Source organism: Ornithorhynchus anatinus, chromosome 14 (assembly GCF_004115215.2).
Source record: "Ornithorhynchus anatinus isolate Pmale09 chromosome 14, mOrnAna1.pri.v4, whole genome shotgun sequence".
Lineage (NCBI taxonomy): Eukaryota > Metazoa > Chordata > Mammalia > Monotremata > Ornithorhynchidae > Ornithorhynchus > Ornithorhynchus anatinus.
Window position 1 is genome coordinate 51,497,198 of NC_041741.1, and position 21,629 is coordinate 51,518,826.

At 50.8% G+C, this 21,629-nt stretch overlaps 1 protein-coding gene across 4 annotated transcripts in view; it reads right to left on the reverse strand.

Moving 5' to 3' along the window:
- The window catches only part of FBLN1 (fibulin 1), an 81,887-nt gene that overhangs the window by 22,585 nt on the left and 37,673 nt on the right, over positions 1 to 21,629 (reverse strand). For 2 of the 4 annotated variants that reach the window (XM_029079160.2, XM_029079159.2), the window contains exons 6-15: positions 21,503 to 21,604; positions 20,165 to 20,302; positions 19,172 to 19,309; positions 14,463 to 14,606; positions 12,573 to 12,701; positions 11,766 to 11,891; positions 10,825 to 10,944; positions 9,518 to 9,649; positions 7,775 to 7,898; positions 2,030 to 2,465 (exon numbers count right to left, since the gene is read on the reverse strand). In XM_029079160.2, the coding sequence (XP_028934993.1) occupies positions 2,114 to 2,465; positions 7,775 to 7,898; positions 9,518 to 9,649; positions 10,825 to 10,944; positions 11,766 to 11,891; positions 12,573 to 12,701; positions 14,463 to 14,606; positions 19,172 to 19,309; positions 20,165 to 20,302; positions 21,503 to 21,604 (1,505 nt within the window). In that variant the 3' untranslated portion in view covers positions 2,030 to 2,113. Of the gene's footprint in view, positions 1 to 2,029; positions 2,466 to 7,774; positions 7,899 to 9,517; positions 9,650 to 10,824; positions 10,945 to 11,765; positions 11,892 to 12,572; positions 12,702 to 14,462; positions 14,607 to 19,171; positions 19,310 to 20,164; positions 20,303 to 21,502; positions 21,605 to 21,629 lie in introns of those variants that run through there. The other 2 variants (XM_029079158.2, XM_029079157.2) reach the window with 1 other exon arrangement.

Here is a 21,629-nt window from a genome sequence, read left to right on the forward strand (position 1 = left end):
TACTTTCTCCTCCTGGTGATAATTCTCAATCGATCAATCCAACTTATTAAGCTCTCACTGTGTGCGGAGCACTGCATCTCCTCAGTCTAGATCTCCCCACATTTGACTGTGAGCTCCTTGAGGGGAAGGACCGCGTCTTCTTAAGTCTATTGTGCAGTCCCAAGGGTTTCAGCCGGGAGGCACTCATTAAATGCTACTGATGATGATTACGACAATGTCATATCTAAGGGCATTTGGATGGGTGGAAGGCAGCAGAGAGCTGGGTTTGGGCTTCCCCACCGCAGCCCCTGAGCTGACCCCCGGCAAGAAGGAATGAGCCTCTGAGTTGGAACTTTAGTGTCACACATTCTATATGCTTCTTCAATCAATCAGTAGTACTTATTGAGCGCTTTCTGTGTGCGGAGCACTGTACTAAGCTCTTGGGAGACTACAGTATAACAGAGGTGGTAGACAACCTCCCTGCCCACCATGAGCTTACTGTCTAGACTCTACAAGTCTTCCCTCCTCCTGCTCCCACTGGTTGCTAATATTTTCTGTCTCCCCCATTAGACTGTGAGTGCCTGAAGGCCTAATAATAATAATGATGATGATGGTGGTATTTGTTAAGAGCTTATTATGTGCCAGGCATTGTACTAAGTGCTGGGGTAGATGCAAGCTATCAAGGTCATACATCGGACAAGTGGCAGGGCCGGGAATAGAACCCAGAGCTTCCTGACTTCTAGGTACGTGTTCTATCCACTAGGCCATGATGCTTCCCACGTTGTGCTGACCTCAGTTTCGTTCAGTGATATTTACTGAGTGCTTAAAGTGTGCAGAGCACTGTACTGAGTGCTTGGGAGAATACAACCAGAAGCAATGTGGCCTTGTGGATAGAGCCCGGGTCAGTGTCAGAAGGACCAGGGTTCTAATCCCACCTCCACCACTTGTCTTCTGTGTGACCACGGGCAAGCCACTTCACCTCTCTGTGCTTCAGTTACTTCCTCTGTACAGTGGGGATTAAGATTGTGCACCCCATGTGGGACAGCGACCATGTCCAATCTGATCAGCTTGGATCTACCCCAGCGCTTAGCAAAGTGCCTGGCAGATAGTAAGCACTTAAGAAATACCATTAAAAAAAAAACAAAGCTTAGAATTGACACAGTCCCTTTCCACAAGGAGTTTACATCTCCTGTGACTCAAGACCTGATCCCTCCCAAGAATAGGACGCATTAGCAAACCCTCCACTGTCCCTTAATTGGAAGTACAACTCCACTCCTGCCCCGCGCGGAGGGTTGGCAGGGGCCAAGATGGGTGTAAATCAGAGCTGACAGGTGATCTGGCCGTGCCCACTCCCTCCGTCCCAGGCAGCCACCGCAGAATTTACACGCCTCTCAGTAAGGGGAGGATTCGGCTCCAGTTTGGAGCTTGGCTTTTTCTGAGAGCAGAACGCACCACTCGACTACGCTCAACTTTCACCAGCGATCGTCCGCTCAAACGTCCCAAGTCCGAAAGAGAGGGAGAAAGCATTTAAATCCTGAAGGCACAATCTTTCGACTAGGATTCTGCTGACCCTCTCTGCTGCTGCTTCCAACTGTGTTCAGTCAATCAGTAGTATTTGCTGAGCACCTCCTGGGTGCAGAGCACCACGCTGAGTACCGGAGAGAGTTAGACAGAGCTAGTAGAAGAGATTCCTACCCTTGAAGGAGGCGACGGCCTACCGTGTGCAGAGCACTGCGCTGAACACCTGGGAGAGTTCACTATAACTAGTAGACACGATCCCCTGCCTCAAGGTGACAGTCTACTGTGTGCAGAGCACTATGCCGAGCACCTGAGGGTGTACAGATGGAGTCAGCCCGATTCCTGCCCTGGAGAACCGACCTCCTCCGCTCTGCCTGCCCTTCTGTCCTGCACACCCGGATATTCTTTATAGGGTCACGCGAGCACATCCGATAGAGAACCGTGAGGCGATGGGACCCCAGACAGGCCGGCGATGGAAATGGAGAGAAGGATGAGAGAGGAGGAAGTCAAGAGAAGAGGGGCAACAACGGCGTGCGGCGAGAGAGCGGATATTGGAACTTTATTCGTCGTCGGTCGGGGGGGGGGGGGACCCCTAACGGCCACGGGCAAAAAGCTCTCAGAGCTCGGGGGACACAGAGATATAGAGCTTGGAGACAAACTTGGTGACAGTTCGGTGGCGAGTGAGCTCCATCTGAACGGTCAGGAGAAGGTTCCTGGGTTCCAGGATCGGCTCGCGGAGGACCACGGTGTGGTGGCGGCCCACTTTTTGGGTGGTGAAAAATCCCTCCTCGTTCCCGTCGGTGATGGACAGGGAGACACTGTCCCCCGGGACAGTGGTGGAGGGGCCCATGCGGAAAACGGTGGCCGGAACTTGGATGTTGGTGGGGAAAGAGAGGTGATAGTAGGTTATTTTCAGAGGCAGGCTCAGGCACTCCTTACTTTCATTACAAGGCAAGCGCTCACAGCGACTGCAAGAAAAGTGAGAACACAAGACAAGAGGAGGATTAGTGAACAAGCAGGAAGCCAGGCACCAGGAGGTGGCGGAGGGGGCGGGCGGGCGGGGGGGGTGCAGTTCGGACCAGCGGGACCAGAGGGGACTCTGGGGGAGGTCTCCTTGGTGAGCGTTTCCCGCCGGGGTTCAGGTTTGCGAGGAAGCGTTCCGGCCGGCGCTCCGACCCCAAGGGGGTCCCGTTCCCGCCAGACCCCGCGCCGAGGAAGACCGACACTTCTGCCCACGTGCCTCCATCGAAGCCTCAGCCTTTTCTTCTCCCTCTGAGCAGGCGGAAGGTCCGTCCCGGAAGGACGTTCTCTAACTCCCCGGCGGTCTTCTGGCCCTTGCCCTTGGATTAGCCCCCTTTCTTCCCCCCTCCTTCAGCCCCATGGCACTTATGTACATCTCTGCCATTTATTTATTTATATTCATGTCCATCAGCCCCTCTAGGCTGCTGGCCTATGTGAGCTGGGAATGTGCCTGTTATGTTGTTATATGGTACTCTCTCAAGCACTCAGGATGGTGCTCTGTACACGGGAGGGGCTCAAGAAATAGGACTGACTGACTAGCCCAAGTGTGGATCGGCGGCCCCCGGAGCTGGGGGAGAGCCAGGGGGGCAGCTGACTCCCTCCCCGCTCGCCTGTGGGGTTGGAGTTACCGAGCCCGCAGCTCCCGGTGTTCAAAAGCGTCTCCACCATCTGGGCGCCGATCTCGTGGGTTGGCGATTATCCAGCTCCCTTACTTCCTCTCCTCCTGCCCCCTCCCATCTTCCAAAAGCTTCTCGAGCTGAGGAAGGGCCAGGGCCATGGGTGTCTGGGGGGGGGGGGAACACTCAAGCCAGCCCAGGTGGGTGGGGAGGGGCTTGCAGTCAGCGCTCAATAAATATCATTGATTGATGGGTTGATTTAAGCCTACTGGGAAAGGTGGGGTAGGAGAAGAGGGGGAGAAGACTAGCTAAAAAATGCTTTTTGGATTTCAGAGAACCCTACTCCTCCAGATCACCCCCAAACTCTGTTTGAGGGCCATCTGGGCAACCGCAGGTGTAGCTCACAAATTTCTCTGGCCCTCTTTTCCTTTTCTTCCACTTCCTTCTGTGTCTCCCTGACTTGTTCCCTTTATTCATCCCCCTTCCCAGCCCTACGGTATTTATGTCCATATCCGTAATTTATATTAATGTCTGTCTCCTCCTCTAGATTGTAAGCTCACTGTGGGCAGGGGATGTATCTATTACACTGTTCTATTGTACTCTCCCAAGTGCTCAGTACAGTGCTCTGCACACAGTAAATGCTCAATAAATACAATTGACTACCTGACTTACTGACCGGCCAGCAAGCCCATCCAGCCGGACCTTGGCATCAGCTGGCTCTCGGTAGCCTCTCAGTAAAGCCCAGACAAGGGACTGTGGCAGCTTTCAAAGGAGCTGGTTGGAAAACTGGGAGAATTTAGTGCACAGTGCTCTGCACCGAATGAGCTTCATTGCCTACTGGGTGACCTGGGCCAAGCCACTTCACTTCTGTGTGTCTCGGTTTCCTCTACTATATGGAGATTTAAAACCTGTTGCCCCTACTAGTTAGCTTGTGAGCCCTATGTGGGTCAAGGACTGTGTCCAACTCAATTAACTGGTCCCTACCCAGCACTTGACACAGAGTAAGCGCTTAACAAATATAACAACATTAATAATAATAATAACTATAACCTCTACCACTACTTGTACTGTCACACAGAGTTAACGGGGGTGGGGCTGAGCTCCCCTGAAGCTCCTCTTTTGCATGACTTAGAGGGGAAAGACTGGAAATCTGGAGACACAGATTCTGATCCTAGTTCTGCCCCCGGCCTGCTGTGTGACCAAGGACACGTCACAGTCTTGCTGGGCCTTAGTGTTCTCATTTGAAAAAGGGGGAGTAGGTGCCAGTTCTCCCCACTCCTTAGATGGTGAGCTCGATGTTGGGTAAGGGCTGTGTCCGAACGGATGCGACCAGCGTTCCCTCTGCAGCCCCCGGCCAATACAGCTAGGGTTTCCACATCAACCTTCGGCAGGTACATCCGGCATTCCCGCGTTGGCCCGTGGCAGGTACATCCAGCATCCCCTTGTTGGCCCACAACAGGTACATTCACTGTTCCCACATTGGCCCGTAACAGGTACATCTAGCATTCCCACATCGGCCCACAGCTGGTACATCTGGTGCTCCTGGATTGGCCGACAACAGGTACACCCAGAGTTCCCACGTCGGCCCGCAAGAAGTATACACCGCGTACCCGCGTCAGCCCACAGGAGATGCACCCTGGGTGCCACCCTAGAACCTACTGAAATCCATCTTATAAGATATTTTTTAAGCAGTTACTATGTGCCAAGCACTGTACTACGCACTGGGGTAGATACGAGCCAATAAGGTTGGACACCATCCATGTCCCAAGTGGGGCCCATAGTCTGAAGTCCCCTGTTCTACAGACGAGGGAACTGAAGCACAGAGAAGTGAAGGTCACATAGATATGGGGAGAAGCTAGGATTAGAACTCAGGTCCTTCTGACTCTCATAGTCTATCCACTAGGCGCCCCTGTTTCTCCCAAATAAAAAGGATAGGGGAACCCGAGGACATGAAATGCCCTCATCACGCTGCCTATTATGCCCCCTGCCCGGTTTCCTTTCTTTGCACACCAACTTCTCTTAAGATGGGGGCCGACGGGCTGACAGAAGGCATTCTTGCATTTCCCCCTCTTCTCCTTTCTCCTGAGGAGCCGCCGACACATTAGAAAGAGCTCCCAACCCAAAGTATTCCTACAGAGCTCTTACTCTTCCTCGTTTTAGGCTCCCTGCCCTGTGAGGTCAGGAGAGGAAGTGACTCATTGTAATTATAATCTATGCCAACCCTGAGGCCCAGAGAGGTTAAGTGGCTGGCCCTAGGTCACCCAGCAAGCATGAGGCAGAGCTAGAACGAGAACCCAGGCCTCCTGACTCCCGGCGAGGTGTCCACTAGACCACACTGCCTTCCTGCAAGTCTCTTTAAGAGGGATGGTGGTCACAGAAGTTTCTTCCCTTCCCAGGATCAGCTAGATCATCAGATTATTACCATTATTATGATTGTTAATTTTATTAGTATTAGTAGTAGTATTATTATTACTATAACATTTATTAAGCACTTTCTATTCATGCAGCATTGTTCTGAGCACCGACCACTAGCCATGGCCAGATCAAGGCCAAGAGCTCCAGTCCCCCTGGCCCTTCTGCCGTGCCCGCCATACCCGCCACAAAAACCATTTCTCCCGGGGTTGGACGGATGCTCCAATTCCCTGGCACAAGGTCCTACCCAAGACCGACCGTTTGAGTGATCGAGTGACTGATTGATTCGGCTCGCAAGCCCACGTGAGGCAGAACTGGGGCTTTTTCCGTGAGGACAACCGTCCCTCCTGCTATAGTGGTGGTATCTGTTAGGTGCTTACTAAGTGCCAGGCACTGTACTAAGCGCTGAGGTAGATCCAAGCTAATCAGGTTGGACACAGGTCCCGTCCCACATGGGGCTCCCAGGCTTAAACCCCATTTTACAGATGAGGGAACTGAGGACCAGAGAAGGGAAGCGACTTGAAGTCACACAGCAGACACTGTGGCAGAGCTGGGATTAGAACTCAGGTCCTTCTGACTCCCAGGCCCGGGCTCTATCCACTAGACCACCTATTGTGATCCCCCCACCCCCATCCCCTGGGTTGCCACTATGCGGTGCTGTCGGATATCAGATGAGGCATCCAAACGGGAGAGGAATCAGACGGAGAAGAAGTGGAAGTCACGTGACACCGGCACCTTTCAGGCTCACCGGTCGGCCTCCTCGGGCACATTGCCCGGGGATCCTTTAATGTGTCGGAGACTTTAGCCAGCTGGTTTTGGATTTCCTTGAATTGTTTTTTGTGCACTGATTTAGGGAGGGTCAGTGTCCTGCGCTCAGCAGAGCTGTCAAAATACAAAGCTCATGTCCGATGCACGGAAAGAGGGGAGGGGAAAAAAACCACGGACACAGCTAGGCACAGTTTGGGCTAACGCCTCCTGCCTCGGGGATTTCTCCCTTTGGCTTTGTGGTTGGAAAACACGTTGGATTTGAACATCGCGCTAATACACCCGGATCTTTTTCAAGCCCCAAGGGCGAGCCAGACCCAATTAAAGGATCTCGGGGAGGGAATTCCAAATGAGAGGCGGTGGGAAAAGCGAGTGTAGTTTCTCAGCTGCTCAGAGATGAAGACCAACATGAAAAGCCCACGGAGAGATCGCGTAACCCCCCTGCAGTAATTTACGGGGTACCCCCGGCTTTCAACCGCCTAGGGGATTGGAGGGAAACAAACGCCTTGGGGGAAAAAAAAAGAAGAACAAGTTTAAAAAGAGTGGAGAACACAATATAGACAGATCCTGGGGAAAGAGTGAGAGAAAACAGCAGAAAAAGCCAGAGAAGGGAGCCACGGGTCCCTCAATCAGTCAACTCCAACTCCGCCACCGATTACCTAAGAACCACCGTAGCTCACGTCCAGAAAATGTTATTACCTGCTAAAATAATAATGATAACAATTCCAGTACTTGTTAAGTGCTTACTATGTGCCAAGCACTGTTCTAAGTGCTGGAATAGATCCAAGTTCATCGGATTGGACACAGTTCCTGCCCCACTTGGGGCTCACAGTCTCAATTCCCATTTTACAGATGAGGGAACTGAGGCCCAGAGAAGTGAAGTGACATGCCCAAGGTCACACAGCAGACAAGTGGTGGAGCCGGGATTAGAACCCCTCACCTTCCGACTCCCAGGCCCGGGCTCTATCCACTACGCCATGAAATGTCAGGTGCCTATCAGGGCTGAGGATGGAAGAAGCAGAGCCTGAATACACTTAGTCCCTTCCCACCCACCCAGCAGAAAAGTGGCCGAGTCAGGATTAGAACCCAGGTCCTTCTGACTCCCAGGTTAGTTATGTTATGGTCATAATCAAGTTGTGACAAGCCACGGGCCCCATGACAAGTTTCTGGGACCCATTTTTTGTGTTGTTTTCTTTTTTTAATGGTATTCGTTAAGGACTTACTATGTGCCAGGTGCCATTCTAAACACCGGGGTGGATAGAAGCTAATCAGGCTGGGCCCATTCCATGTCCCATGTGGGGCTCACAGTCTTCATCCCCATTTTACAGGTGAGGGAACTGAGGCCCAGAGAAGTGAAGTGACTTGCTCCGGGTCACGCGACAGAGAAAAGACCGGCAGGGCTACCGACCATACCGGCTGAGGGTGAAGCCTCCAGGGGACGCTTTCGGGCTCCGCCTACTTACACGTCCGAAGACCGGCGGTAGTTTTCCGGGCACTGGAAGGACAGGCAGCGGAAAGACCCCTGGACATTGAAGCAGGTCTCATTGACGGAGCAGTTGTGGATCCCGGTGACACACTCGTTGATATCTAGAAGAGGACATCCGAAATGGAACGGTGAGGAGCAGGGAACGGCAACCCGATGAGCAGAGATGCAAAACTCTCCCACCGTGTCTGACCTACAACTGGACTGTGACCACAGGAGCTGTCTGACCAGAGGGATCTAGACTCTCCCCACGAGGGAGAATATAATCAATTAATCGTATTTACAGGGCACTTACTGTGTGCAGAACACTGGACTAAGCACTTGGGAGAGTCCAATATGACAAGAGTTGGTAGTCAAGTTCCCTGCCCACAATGAGCTTAAAGTCTAGAGGGCTAAATAGACATTAATATCTATCTATGAACATCGAGAGTGAAGTTCTACCTTACCTCGCTGCTTTCTTACTACAACCCGCCTGCACATTCCACTCCTCTAATGCCAATCTATTCACCGCACCTCCAACTCGTCTACCTCACTGCTGACCTCTTGCCTACGCCATGTTTCTGGCCCAGAACACCCTCCCTCTTCAAATCTGACAGACGATCACTCTTGCCGCCTTCAGAGCCTTATTGAAGGCACATCTCCTACAAGAAGCCTTCCTCTTCTCACACTCCCTTCTTCATCCTCCTTGCACCTGGATTTGCTCCTTTTATCCACCCCTCCCTCAGTCCCACAGCACTTTTGTCCATATCCATTATGTATTTATTTATATTAATGCTTGTCTCCCCCTCTAGACCGTCCGCTCATGGTGGGCAGGGAACGTGTCTACCAACTCTGCTATATTGTACTCTCCAACATGCTTAGTACAGTGCTCTGTGCACAGAAAGTGCTCAGTGAGTACCACTGATTGACTGACTGATAGACATGATCCCCATCCTCAAGCTTACAGTCTACTGTGTAAAGAGCACTGTGCTGAATGCTTGGGAGAGAACATGAGAGAACAGTGCTTGGCACATAGCAATAAACACCATAATTATTAGTAGTAGACACAATCCCCATCTTTGAGAAGATTACAGTCTATTGTGTGCAGAGCACTGTGTTGAGCACTTGGGAGAGTAGACACAGTACCTACACTTTTTGCATTCAAGAATATAATAATAATGATGATGATGGTATTTTTTAAATGCCTATTATGTGCCAAGCACTGTTCTAAGCGCTGGGGCAGATACAAGGTAATCAGGTTGTCCCGCGTGGGGCTCACATTTTTAATCCCCATTTTACAAATGAGGGAACTGGGGCACAGAGAATTTAAGTGACTTGCCCAAAGTCACCCAGCTGACAAGTGGAGGACCTCTGACTCCCAAACCCTTGCTCTTTCCACTGTGATTACATGCAGATTGCAGTCTTTGTGCAGAGCACAGTTCTGAGCATTTGGGAGAGTCCCCGGTAGTTTTAGTAGAGACACTTCTTGCCTTCAAGAAGAATACAGATTGTGTGCAGAGCACTGTGATGAGCACTTGGGAGAGTCCCCGAGAGTTAGTAGACATGATCCCTGCCCTCCAGAAGCTCATGGTCTACCTAGCCCCGAACTAAGCACTAAGCAACTGGGAGAGGACGGCCCAGTTCCCTGCCCTCAAGGATCTCGTTGCCTAGCAGCTTCCCAAGGACTCTCCCCAAGTTTCCCCACCACCCTTCCCCATGCCCTCCAATGCCCAGCTCTCCTCACCTTGGCAGTTGCGTCCATTGGGGGCCAATCTGTATCCCAAGAGTGGGCAGGTACATTGGAAGCTCCCAGGGACGTTGATGCAGCGGTAGGAGCAGATGTGCCCACCCGTGGGGAGCGCGCACTCGTCGATATCTGCAAGAGCCAGTCATCGGGCAGTCAGCCGGTCAGTCTTATTTATTGACCGCTCACTGTGTACTAAGTGCTTGGAAGAGTCCAAGATGACCCATTCCCAGCCCACAATAAGCTTAAAATCTAGAGGGGGAGACAAACATTACTCATTCATTCATTCAATCGCATTTATTGAGTGCTTACTGTGTGCAGAACACTGTACTAAGGGCTTGGGAGAGTACAGTAGAACAGCAAATTGACCCATTCCCTACCCACAACGAGCTTACTGTCTAGAGGGGGAGTAAGGCATTAATATAAATAGCTGATTGATACGGACGTGAGGGGCTGGGAAGGGGGGCTGAATAAAGGGAGGGAATCAGGGTGACGTAGAAGGGAGTGGGAGAAGAGGAAAGAAGGGCTCAGTCAGGGAAGGCCTCTTGGAGGAGATGGGCCTTTAATGAATCTTTGAAGGGAGGCAGGGAGAGTAATTGTCTGTCAGATATGAGGGGGGAGGGTGTTCCAGTCCAGAGGTAGGACAAGCGCAGTGAGAGAGACAAGATTGAGGCACTGTGAGAAGGTTGGCATTAGAGGAGTGGAGTGTGTGATCTGGGATGTAGTAGGAGAGCAGCGAGGTGAGGTAGGAGGGGGCAAAGTTGATCGAGGGCTTTAAAGCTAATGGTGAGGAGTTTCTGTCTGATGCGGGGGTGAGTGGGCAACTACTGGAGGTTCTTGAGGAATGGGAAAGCAGGGCCTGAACATTTCTGTAGAAAAATGGTCTGGGCAGCTGAGTGAAGAATGGACTGGAGTAGGAGAGGCAGGAGGCAGGGAGGTCAGCAAAGTGACTGATGCAGTAATCCATGCGGGATTTAAAGATGAGGCCCAGAGAAGTGACTTGTCCAGGGTCATACGGCAGATAAGTGGCAGAGCCAGGCTTAGAATCCAGGCCCTCTGACTTCCAGGCCCGGGCTGTTTGCGCTAAACCATGCCGCTTACCTCCTCTTCTTGTTAAATCGGGACTCTGGGGAGTCACATCCTTGCATTACCTTTGCCAAGCGATCTGGTTTCCAGCAAACTACAGTCCTTCCATTCTCCCACCCGCCACTTGCCCTTTGTCGATGGGTGAGAGGAATCGGAGAGGAAACGGCTAGGCAGTCTCAACTTCGGCTCCGTCCTAACCGACTTGCCGGCCCACCGCTTACCTTCGCAGGTCACTCCATCCACGTCGCTCAGCTGATAGCCCCGGCGACAGTAGCACTGGTAGGAGCCAAAAACGTTGGCACATTCTTGGCTGCAGGGACTGCTGTCACACTCGTTCAAATCTAAAGGTGAAAAAATTCTCTTTAGGTGTCAAATACTTATAATAATTTTTTAATGGTATTTGTTAGGCACTTACTATTTCCTGTACTAAGGGCCGGGGTAGATACAAGACTGTGAGCCCGTCACTGGGCAGGGATTGTCTCTATCTGTTGTCGAATTGTACATTCCAAGCTTAGTACAGTGCTCTACACATAGTAAGCGCTCAATAAATACTATTAAATGAATGAATAACTGGGTAGGATAGAGTCCAGTGGTAAGGGCGGGCACTGGCCACTGTCCAGCAGCCCTCAGTCCTTCAGCCCTCAGTCCCACCCTCAGGACCAGTCATTACAGTACCTCCTTTGCCCATTGTGACCTTCCACACTGTAAGCTCGTTGTGGGCAGGGAATGCATCTGTTTACTGTTCTAATATACTCTCCCAAGCACTTAGTACAGCGATTTGCACGCGGTCAGTGCTCAATAAATACAATTGAATGAGTGAATGAAAAGCCGGGATTCAGCCAAGCATCTGTCCAGCCCGGAGGCGGGATGACTGGTCCGAATGACCTTCCCAGTGCTGAGATTCCCCATCCTTCACATTTCCATGTGGGAAAGTGAATGGGGAATGTGACTGCTTACTGTTCTAATGTACTCCCCCATGCACTTAGTACAGTGCTTTGCACTCAGTAAGCGCTCAATAAATACGAACGAATGGAATGAATGAAAAGCAACTAAGGTCCCTCGGTCCCTCCGCTGAGTGACCCGTCACCCCGGAAAAGCGACTCCCTCGTTTCCGTAGATCCCCCACAGGGCCACAGTGACCACCGAGACGGCCGGGGCCTACCTTCACAGGAGCGGCCATCCGAGGACAGCTTGAAGCCCACCGTGCAACTGCAATAGTAGGAGCCGGGAGTATTCTCACATTTGTGACCGCAGAGCCGGCCCGGGTAGCGCCGGCACTCGTTCACATCTGTGGGGAGGAAAGCGTCAGACGATGGTCAGCACCGAGGCCCCCTCCGAGGGCCGGACCTTCCCGTCCCAGGCTTCCCAGGCACCCTTCCCCTCGCCAGCTCTGGGGTGTCAGCCTTGGGTGCTGACGGAGAGAGAGGCCGAAGATAGTGTGGTATTGTGGGAAGAGTGGTGAAATGGGAGTCGGGGCACTCGGGTTCTAATTCTGGCTCTACCACCGAGTGCTTTGTGACTTTAGGTAGGTCACGAAACCTCTCTTGGCCTTGGTTCTGAGCTTCACCTAGGGAATGGGGATAAAATCACTGGTCTTTCGCCCTCACAGGCTGAGAGCCCACTGGGGGTGCCCAATCTACTTCCCTTGTAAATACTCCAGCTTTTATTTCAGTGTTTTGACATGGAAAACAGTTAATAAATACTGGAATAATTATCACTGTTAGTCACTACATTTGCTAATCATTAGGACTTCAGGAAGAAGATCTGGTGAAGTAATGGGCTAACATCCTTAACCTGGAAAAGGTTTTGGATGATCTCCCTCTAGACTGGAGGATGGTGTCCTTCCTGACTCTCTTGTATCTACCCCAGTGCTTAGCACAGAGCGTGGCACATAGTAGGCGCTTAACAAGTACATTTAAGAAAACACCCCTAAAGAATGTCAGATGAGCAGACTGACGAAGACACCTACCGACACAGGTCCGGCTAATTCCGTCAAAGTAGTAACCAGCCCGGCACTCACAGCGGAAACTCCCGGGGGAATTGAGACATTTATGGCCTTCGCCACATGGTTCAGCCGGCGGAGAGCACTCGTCCACATCTGGAAAAGGGGACACGTCACTTGATAGAACCGCCACCCCTTCCGGCACCCGAGTCATCGCCAACTAGAACCAGGGAGGCTGCCGTCGGCACTCCGAGACGCCGCTCGGACAGACCCAGGGGACGTAACACACTCTGCCGCGCTCACCGCTAACGCATGTCATGACCTCACATGTGTCCCACCTGGTGGGAGTTCACCGTTCACCGGAACCCAGAGTGGATCAAAACAGCCCCCCAGCCCATGCCCCTTGGTCTGGAGCCACGTGCTGTGACGCGGCTTCTGAGGCCCGGGACCCAGAGGCCGGCTGAGGAGGGCCAGGTGTTGAAGAGAAGAAGCCTGGACAGGAAGACATCTGGAACCAAATTCAGCCTAGTCAGGGGAAGTAAGGTTTTAGTACAGAACAGTGCTTGGCATGTAGAAAGCACTAACAAATGCCATAATTATTATTATTTCATTAACTACAGGTGTGTTTGGATGTCCACAGATACAGACTGGTCTCCCAGAGGGCATTTGGAACATTTCCAGAATGTCGGAGGACTTCCCGGGAGAGACCAGGCCTGTAGGCCTGTTATGGACTGGGGCCAAGAAGGGATTTGATAGTCGCCCCACCCTCAACCCCACAGAAGTTATGTGGACATATCGGTAACTCACGTAATTATAAATTATTCATATTTTATGTCTGTCTCCCCCTCTGGACTGAAAGCTCGTTGGGGGCAGGGAATGTCTGCCAACTCTGTTGCACTGACCTCCCCAAAGAGCTTAGTACAGTGCTCTGCACACAGTAAGCGTTCAATAAACACCACCAATTGATTGATGCTGGTCCCCTGAAGCCCACTGTTAAATCGGAAGGGGATATTTTCAGTTCTTCTCTCACCGAGCGTTCTAGACTGTGTGGAAGAGGAGGATTCTAGTAGCGGAAGGGGGCTGTTTGTGGGTCCTGGAGGGGGTGTCCAGGAACACAACTAACTCTCCCCCAACAGCTCTGCATCTCTAGGAAGGAGGCGGATCAGAGCAGATCAGAAGGGTAAGGGTAGGGCACAAGGGCCTTACTTCAGCCACGGAATGGAGGAAGGAATGGAGAGAAGCAGTGTGGCCTAGTAGAAAGAGCAAGGCCTGAGAGTCATGTGACCTAGGGAAAGTAAATTAACTTCTCTGTGCCTCAGTTCCCTCATCTGCAACATGGGGATTCAATAACTGTTCTCCTTCCCACTTAGACCGGGAGCCCCACACAGGCCCTGATGATTTTGTACGGGTCTGGGAGTCAGAAGGTCATGGGTTCTAATCCCACTCCGCCACCTGTCTGCTCTGTGACCTTGGGAAAGTCACTTTACTTCTCTGTGCCTCAGTTATCTCATCTGTAAAATGGGGATTGAGAATGTGAGCCCCTCATGGGACAGGGACTATATCCAACCTGATTAGCTTGTATCCACCCCAGCGCTTAATTCAGTGCCTCGCATACAGTAAGCACTAGAAGAAGAAAAAAGAAGGAAGAAGAAGAGGAAGAAATGTGTGTGTATGTATATGTGTGGGGGGGGGGAGAATATAAACCTCCACACTGACATTTCCATCTGGGATAGCATCTTAAGTAAAAAAATTCCTAGGGGTCTTATGTAGCCGGAAAGGACAGCTGTCAGTGAAAGTAAAGAATTCACTTAGTTTCCCTGTTGCCCACCACCCCCTGAAGGAATCCCTCCCTCCCCACAACATCCCCACCCCACTCCGCAGGGCGTGACGGCAAACTGGAGGATTCCTCGTACCAACCTACGCAACGCGTTCCTTCCTCATTGAGGTGATAGCCCCGCCCACAGTTAGGCACATTTTTCTGGCACGTGTAGGAGCCTTCCGTGTTGATGCACGTCTGCCCGACGGGGCACGGGGCACTGGTGCTTAGGCACTCATTGATATCTATGACCGGAAGAAAGGAAGACTTTATCAGCTGGAATACCTGGAAGAGTTTAGAGAGGCCCAATCTCCCAAAAGGATTCATTCGTCCTCGATAAATCTGCTCCAAACATTGGGCGGCTCTCTGTAACGGTGCTAATCAGGATGGTGCTGTGTGCCCAGCACTGTGCTGAGGAATGGACCACTCTCCACGCTGCCCTACCCACCCGGAGCCTGAGGAAGACCAATCATGGTGGTCCTGACTGAGTGCTCAGCACTGTGCTCAACCCAGGGATGTAAAAAGATCTGACACAGATCTTCATTGCAGGCAGGAAACACATCTACCAACTTGGTGATACTGTCTTCTCCCAAGCATTCAGTACAGTGCTCTGCATTTGGTACGTGCTCAGTAAATACCACTGATTGACTGAAAACTGGCCCCCACACAGAGCCAGCATTCTTCCTACTAGAAGTGGCAGCTTAAAAACTCAGACAGTTACTATTTCACCTAGCAGATTTCTGAACTCCCCTTCATCCTTTGTGTAGGATGGCGGTGGGCGGGAAGCAAAGAGTTTGGCTCTAATACCTGTACTCGTCCAGAGACAAGACCAGTACTTGTCCCTCTTAGCTGAGGGGAGGGAAGAGAAGCAGGAGATTTAATATAAATAAATAAAACAAAGAAAAAATGAATAATTTATTTATATTGATCTCTGTTTCCCCCTCTTGACTGACCACTTATTGTGGGCAACTTGTGGAACTGAACTCTCCCAACTGCTTAATATATTGTCAGTGGAATTTGAGTGCTTACTGTGTGCAGAGCACTCTACCTTTATTTCATCTTCTTTTGAGTATGAAGGCCAACCAGACATTTGTGTATGCATGCATGCATACATATAACTGTGCCTACAGCACACATATTTCTTCTACCGAGGTTTTGATTTCCATTTTCATGGTCTTTAAAACTTTTCCCCACACACACATGCACATGAGCATCACCATTACTGGGTCAAATCCTTGATCCCTCCCTTGTCCAGGATTCTGTCTCCATGACAACCCCTCCGTCATCCTTCCCTTTACTTCCAGTAACCTTTTCTGGACCTCTCCGGCATGAAGGTATTCAAATCCCTCTTGAGCCTACTAATCAATTCTCCCCATCCCCGATCCCGGGGTAATGTAATTCATCAGTTTTCCCCAGGCAGGGCAGAGGTATATTTCCTTTGGTTCATTCTGAGCCCACCACTCTCCAGTTTAACTACGTGTCCCTTGTCCCGGTTGAGACACCTGTGGCGTTTGAACCACAATTCTGTGCTTGTCCTGAACACCCCCATCCTAAAATGGCAATTCTCCTCTCTCTCCATTTTGCTGTTTGAAAATGAACCTGTCGGTAAACCAGTATTTACTGGCCACTGGAGTGCTTCAGTGCTGATTTAAAACTCACTTTTTCCCTTTTCTTCTGCCCCTGCATAGTTCGGTCTGTTCTCCCGGCAGTTGCTCCGTTGATTAAAATTGCAAGGAGTAAAGTAGAACAGCGCAGCGTGTCCTTAGGAGATCTTTTCCATTTTAATGGCCAAACCTAACCTTTGCCAAACTCTGCTCGGCCTCATCGATATCATCTAGCGCTCATTGCTAGAGCAAGGGAAATTCCATGTCAATCCATCAATGGTATTTACTGAGCGGTTACTGTGTGCAGAGCATTGTACTGAGTGACTGAGAGCTTATAAGTCCTCTAGACTGTAAGCTCGTTATGTATAAGGAATGTATCTGTGATATTGTTACTCCCAAGTGCTTAGTACAGTGTAAAGTGTTCTGCACGCAGCAAGTACTCAATAAATATGATTGACTTCCTGGCTGAATAGAACTGGTAGACATGCCCCTGCCCACCAATCAACCAGTGGTATTTATTGAGTGCTAACTGTGTGCAAAGCACTTCACTGAGTGCTGGGGAGATAGTATACTACGATAGAGTTGGTAGACACAATCCCTGCCCTCAAGAAGTTTACAGTCTAGATGGGAAGATAGAGTCTTTCTAGCTGAGAAACAGCATGGCCTAGTGGATAGGCCTGGGAGTCAGAAGGACCTGGGATCTGATCCCAAATCCACCACTTCTCTACTGTGTGCCCTTGGGGAAGTCACTTTACTTCTCGGCACCTCAGTTGCCTCAGCTGTAAAATGGGGATTAAGACTTTGAGCCCCGTGTGGAATAGGGACTGTGTCCAACCTGATATGCTTGTATCCACCCCAGCACTGAACAGTCCCTGGAACATAGTAAGTGCTTAACAAATGCGACAATTATTTTTATTATTGTTATTCTAAGCCTTGTACTAAGTCAAACTGATGTTGGCCCAGTTATACTAAGCTTTCTGGAGGCCTTGTCAGCTTAGCCCCCATCTCATTGCAAACCTAACCGTTTCTTAGCCTTTTTCAACTAAACGTCCACTCCGCCAGGAATTCCAAGGACCTCAATCAGCATTCTGCTGAGACATCCTCTGCCCTCAGCCAAGTTGCAGCAAAAGGAAAAGCTCAGGGTCCCTCCCGGCTTGAGGATGAATAAATCTACGTTTGGAGAATAAGAATTAAGATTCTCACCCAGCTATGCGGCCATTCTAAATGGGGTGAGAATTCACCGTTTGGGCCTGAGGGAAAGGAGGCATAAAAATGGTGGGGAGAGGATTCCTATGTCAAAATATTGAGAAGCAGTGTGGTCCAGTGGACAGAGCACGGGCTTGGGAGAAGAAACTGAGTTCTAACCCCAACTCCACCACTTGTCTGCCTTGTGACCTTGGGAAAGTCACTTCATTTCTCTGGGCCTCAGTTACCTCACCCATAAAACGGGGACAGTGAGCCCATGTGGAGCTCCTATTTATCCCAGCGCTTAGTACAGTGCCTAGCACACGATAATAGCTTAATGATCAAAAGACCGCCTTCATCCAAGATCCATGGTTGAAAATTCTCTAAGGGACTATTACTTGGAGCTTTCATAGGAAAGGTCCTCTAGACTGGAAGTCTGTTGAGGGCAGGGACCATGTCTACCGACTCTGTTGTACTCTATTCTCCCAAACACTTAGTACAGGGCTCTGCACATAGTAAGCTCAATAAATATCACTGATGAAAGGCACCAGAAAGTCAAGATGCTACTGGTGCTAAGGTAACATGATGTCGCTGATCCAAGTCGATGATTCCTGTGAGTTGAATGGAGGCTCAGGGTGGCAGGGAGGGAGAGGCAAATGGAGGGTGTCTGGAGTTAGGTATCAATCTCACGTCGGAACTCCTGGTAAACTTAGAGCACGGTCCTCTTAGAGGATATAAAATGTCAGTGATGCCTGGGTGGAGGAAGCAGCATGGTCTAGTGGAAAGAGCCCAGGCCTGAGAGAGTACCTGGGTTCTAATTCCGGCTCCGTCACTTGCTTGCTGAGTGACCTCGGGCAAGTCACTTCGCTTCTCTGTGCCTCAGTTTCCTCAACTGTAAAATGAGAATTTGATCCCTATTCTCCCTCCTCCTTCTTAGACTGTGAGTCCCATGTGGGACCGGAGCTGTGTTGAATGTGATTAACTTGTATCTATCCCAGTGCTTAAAACAGTGCTTGACACATAGTAAGGGCTTAATGAATACCATAATTAATTAAGGTAGAGATCCTGGTATCTTTATATCTCTATCTGGTTTCTGCTCAATTCATCACTGTCTTGCTTAACTGCTCCCTGGCTTCCCTTTCTCTTTATTCTGACAGAGAACTGGCCCTCGACTCCACTTCGTCTCATTCTCCTCTGTCCACCTCAGCCCTAACAGTGCCCTCCCAACACACTCACTCAACTCCTTCTTCCTCCTATCTGAAAACTCTTTTAATGACTGCCTCTCCTGCTAGACTGTAAGTTCCTAGAGAACAGGGATCGTGTCAAACTCGACTGTACTCTCCCAAGTGCTCAGAACAGTGCTCTGTTCACGGCTGACTGAAGTTCCTTGAGGTCTAGTTTTTCTTATGGTGTCTGTTAAGCGTTTACTATCTGTCAAGCCCTGTTCTAAGCCCTGAGACAGATACAAGTTAGTCAGGCAGATATAGTCGCTATCCCAACCTAAGTAGGAGGGAGATCAGGTATTGAATCCTCATTTTTCAGTTGAGGAAACTGAAGCACAGAAAAGTGATGTGACTTGCCCAAGATCATAAAGCAGACAAAATGTGGAGTCAGGATTAGAACCCAGGTCCTCTGGCTCCTAGGCTCATGCTTTATCCACCACGCCACGCGGCTTCCCTATACTGTACTCTCCCAAGCACTGAGCACAGCAGCACTCAATATATTCTATTCCACTAATTCCCCCATCCCTAATCTATTTTAACATCTATCTCCCCTTCTAGATAGTAAGTATCTTGCGGGCAGGAATCATATCTACCAACTCTGTTGTTTTTTTACTTTCCAGACGCTTAGTACATTGCTCTGCACAAAGTAAGCGATCAATAAATACCACTGATAAAGTGATGGGGAACAGTAAGAGCTCCCCTTCTATACGTGATGGCAAACAGCCGAAAGCAACAACTGGCTCCCCGGCTGTCCTTGATACCGCTCAGAATCGGCTGTCGGTACAGAGGGCGTCTTACCGATACAGCTGCCTACAGCTTCTTGTATAAAACCAGTCCTGCACTGCTGCTTGGGTCGGCAGCGGAAAGATCCCGGCGTATTCTGACAGATAAAATCGGAGGGGCAGTTATGAATACCAGTCTCACATTCGTCAATATCTGGTACGTCACAAAAAAAGAAATGGTTAGCAAGAGTCCGGCTCGAAGCGTCTCACTTCACTTAAAGCACAAGAGAGTTCAAAATCGGCGCGTTCTCGACTGACTTAAAATAAGCTGCGGGGGCCGGTGGGGATGGGAGCATTTCAAAACGCTAACAAACTCCTGCCCTGAGCTCAACTCAACGGTTTTTCTTCCACTCCTAGCCTCCACATCCCCAGGGGGTTTACTGGGTATACCGCTGACTTGCATTCACATTCAACTGCCCAGGGTCTCTGCGGCACCGCCCTGGTACAAACTACACAGTAAACTCTGCCACGGTGGAGTGTTTGAGCAGAGAAAGCCCACTGCCCACAAACTACTTCAATCCAGCTTTTTCCCTGAACGATTTCCTCCTTCAGAAAACGTAAAGCCCCAGTGTCTAAAGATATGCACAAAGATCTCCACCCATAGAGGAAGGGGCAGGGCAAAATTTGTTGTGCAGCTTATCTATCTGGGCAAAGCCCAGCCAGTCCAAAACACATTCTGCTTTAATCCAGTTGAAGGAACAAGTTTACATCTTTCTTTTAGAAAGAGGTGGCACAAATATGATTTTTTTGTAAAGCACACGCAGCAGCTAAAATCCACCCCGGCCCCCATTTTAGTGGCAGTGCCCGGTGGACTGGGTTTTAGGGGATCTGGGATCTGGAGACAGGGATTTAGGAGGCTCTGCCTCATAGGCAGAGTTCCTTAGCAATACACAATCCTCCCCGCTACGGATGTGAGAGTCCCAGAATAGAGACCCGGCTATGATTCGGCCCTTTCTCAGGTCCCTGTGTTCCACGCGGGATGGTCTCTTCCCCGTGACATGGTCTCTACCTCTGCAGGTGTTGTCGTCCATTAGCTCATAGCCAGTTCCACAACTGCTCTCGCGCTGACAGCGGAAAGATCCCAACGTGTTAATGCAAATCTCTCCGAGCCGACAGTTGTGCGTCCCGCTGATACACTCGTTGATGTCTAGGGGTGGCCAAGAACAAGAAGTCCAACTCGTCAACCGGAAATGGAAGAAAAATTAGCACAGAACTGGATCCCAAGGGTGGATGGGGGGGCCCCAAGAGTGAGGCCGGTATGGGACAAGCCCCGATCCCAACCTTGCATCTAGCCCAGCGCTTAATGCTGCGTGTTTTTTTAATGGTATTTGTTAAGCGCTTACTTTGTGCCAGGCAATTTTCTAAGCGGTGGGGTAGATACAAGCTAACCAACGTGGACACAGTTCATGTCCCACATTTTACAGCTCTCAATCCCCATTTTATAAATGAGGGAATTGAGGCTCAGAGAAGTGAAGCAACTTGCTCAAGATCACACAGCAGACAAGTGGCGAAGCGGCATTACAACTCGGGTCCTTCCGACTCCCAGGCCATGCTCTATCCACTAGGCCATGCTGCTTCTCAGTGCTTGGCACAGAGTAAGCGCTTAACTAGTACAACCATGACGAGTGAGCCCTTATCGCTTTTCTGCCTCTTAACTAAAGATGTAGCCATGCTGGAGGTTGCCTGGTGAGGTGAAAGAGTCCAGGAGTCCCTCCTTCAGACCCCCAGCTCTGTGGGGAACAGGTCTGGCTTGCAGATTTCCTGACCCATCCCGGGAGTCTCTGGGAGCGAGTGGGGAGTTATGCCTGAATTCAGACTTCCCCAGGGCCCTGTTCTTGGGGTTCTGATCCATCTGCCTCCAGGGAACTACAGCCGGACTCTCCTAGAAGATGGGGTGGGGAGGGAGGGTCCAGAACTGGGCCACCCCTCCCTGGACAGCCTCTTGTTTGGGATGGCGGCGTCCCCTCTCCCACCGCTTCCCCAGCCTGGGGTTGCCGCCCTCCCCAACGGACCACCCCAGGCAGTTCTAGGCAAAACCTTTCTTCCACCAACTCCAGGAGGGGGACGACAGCTGGTCGGGGGTCAGAGCTGAGCGTGACTCCATCTCCTCAGGCCTGGGCCCCACCCCCTCCTGGAGTAGCGAGGGGCTCCGTCCGTTACCTCCCTCCGCTGGCCCCCGTCATGGACTAGCCCGTGTCCCCCATGCTCTCCACTGGAGCAACGAGGAGCTCCATCCATTTCTCCCGCCCCCAACAACAACCATGCACTCTCCCCGGCCCCTACGACCTCTCCCAGAGCAGCGAGGGTCTCTCTGCCCCCTAAGACGAAGCATCATTCACAGATTTACCTTCGCAAGAGACCTGGTCCGGGAGAAGCTGATAGCCAACAAAGCAGGAGCAGACCACGGCGCTTCCTGTGTCTCCACACTGCTGCTTGCAGGGACCACCTCCTGGAGAGAGAACGGCAGGGCGAGA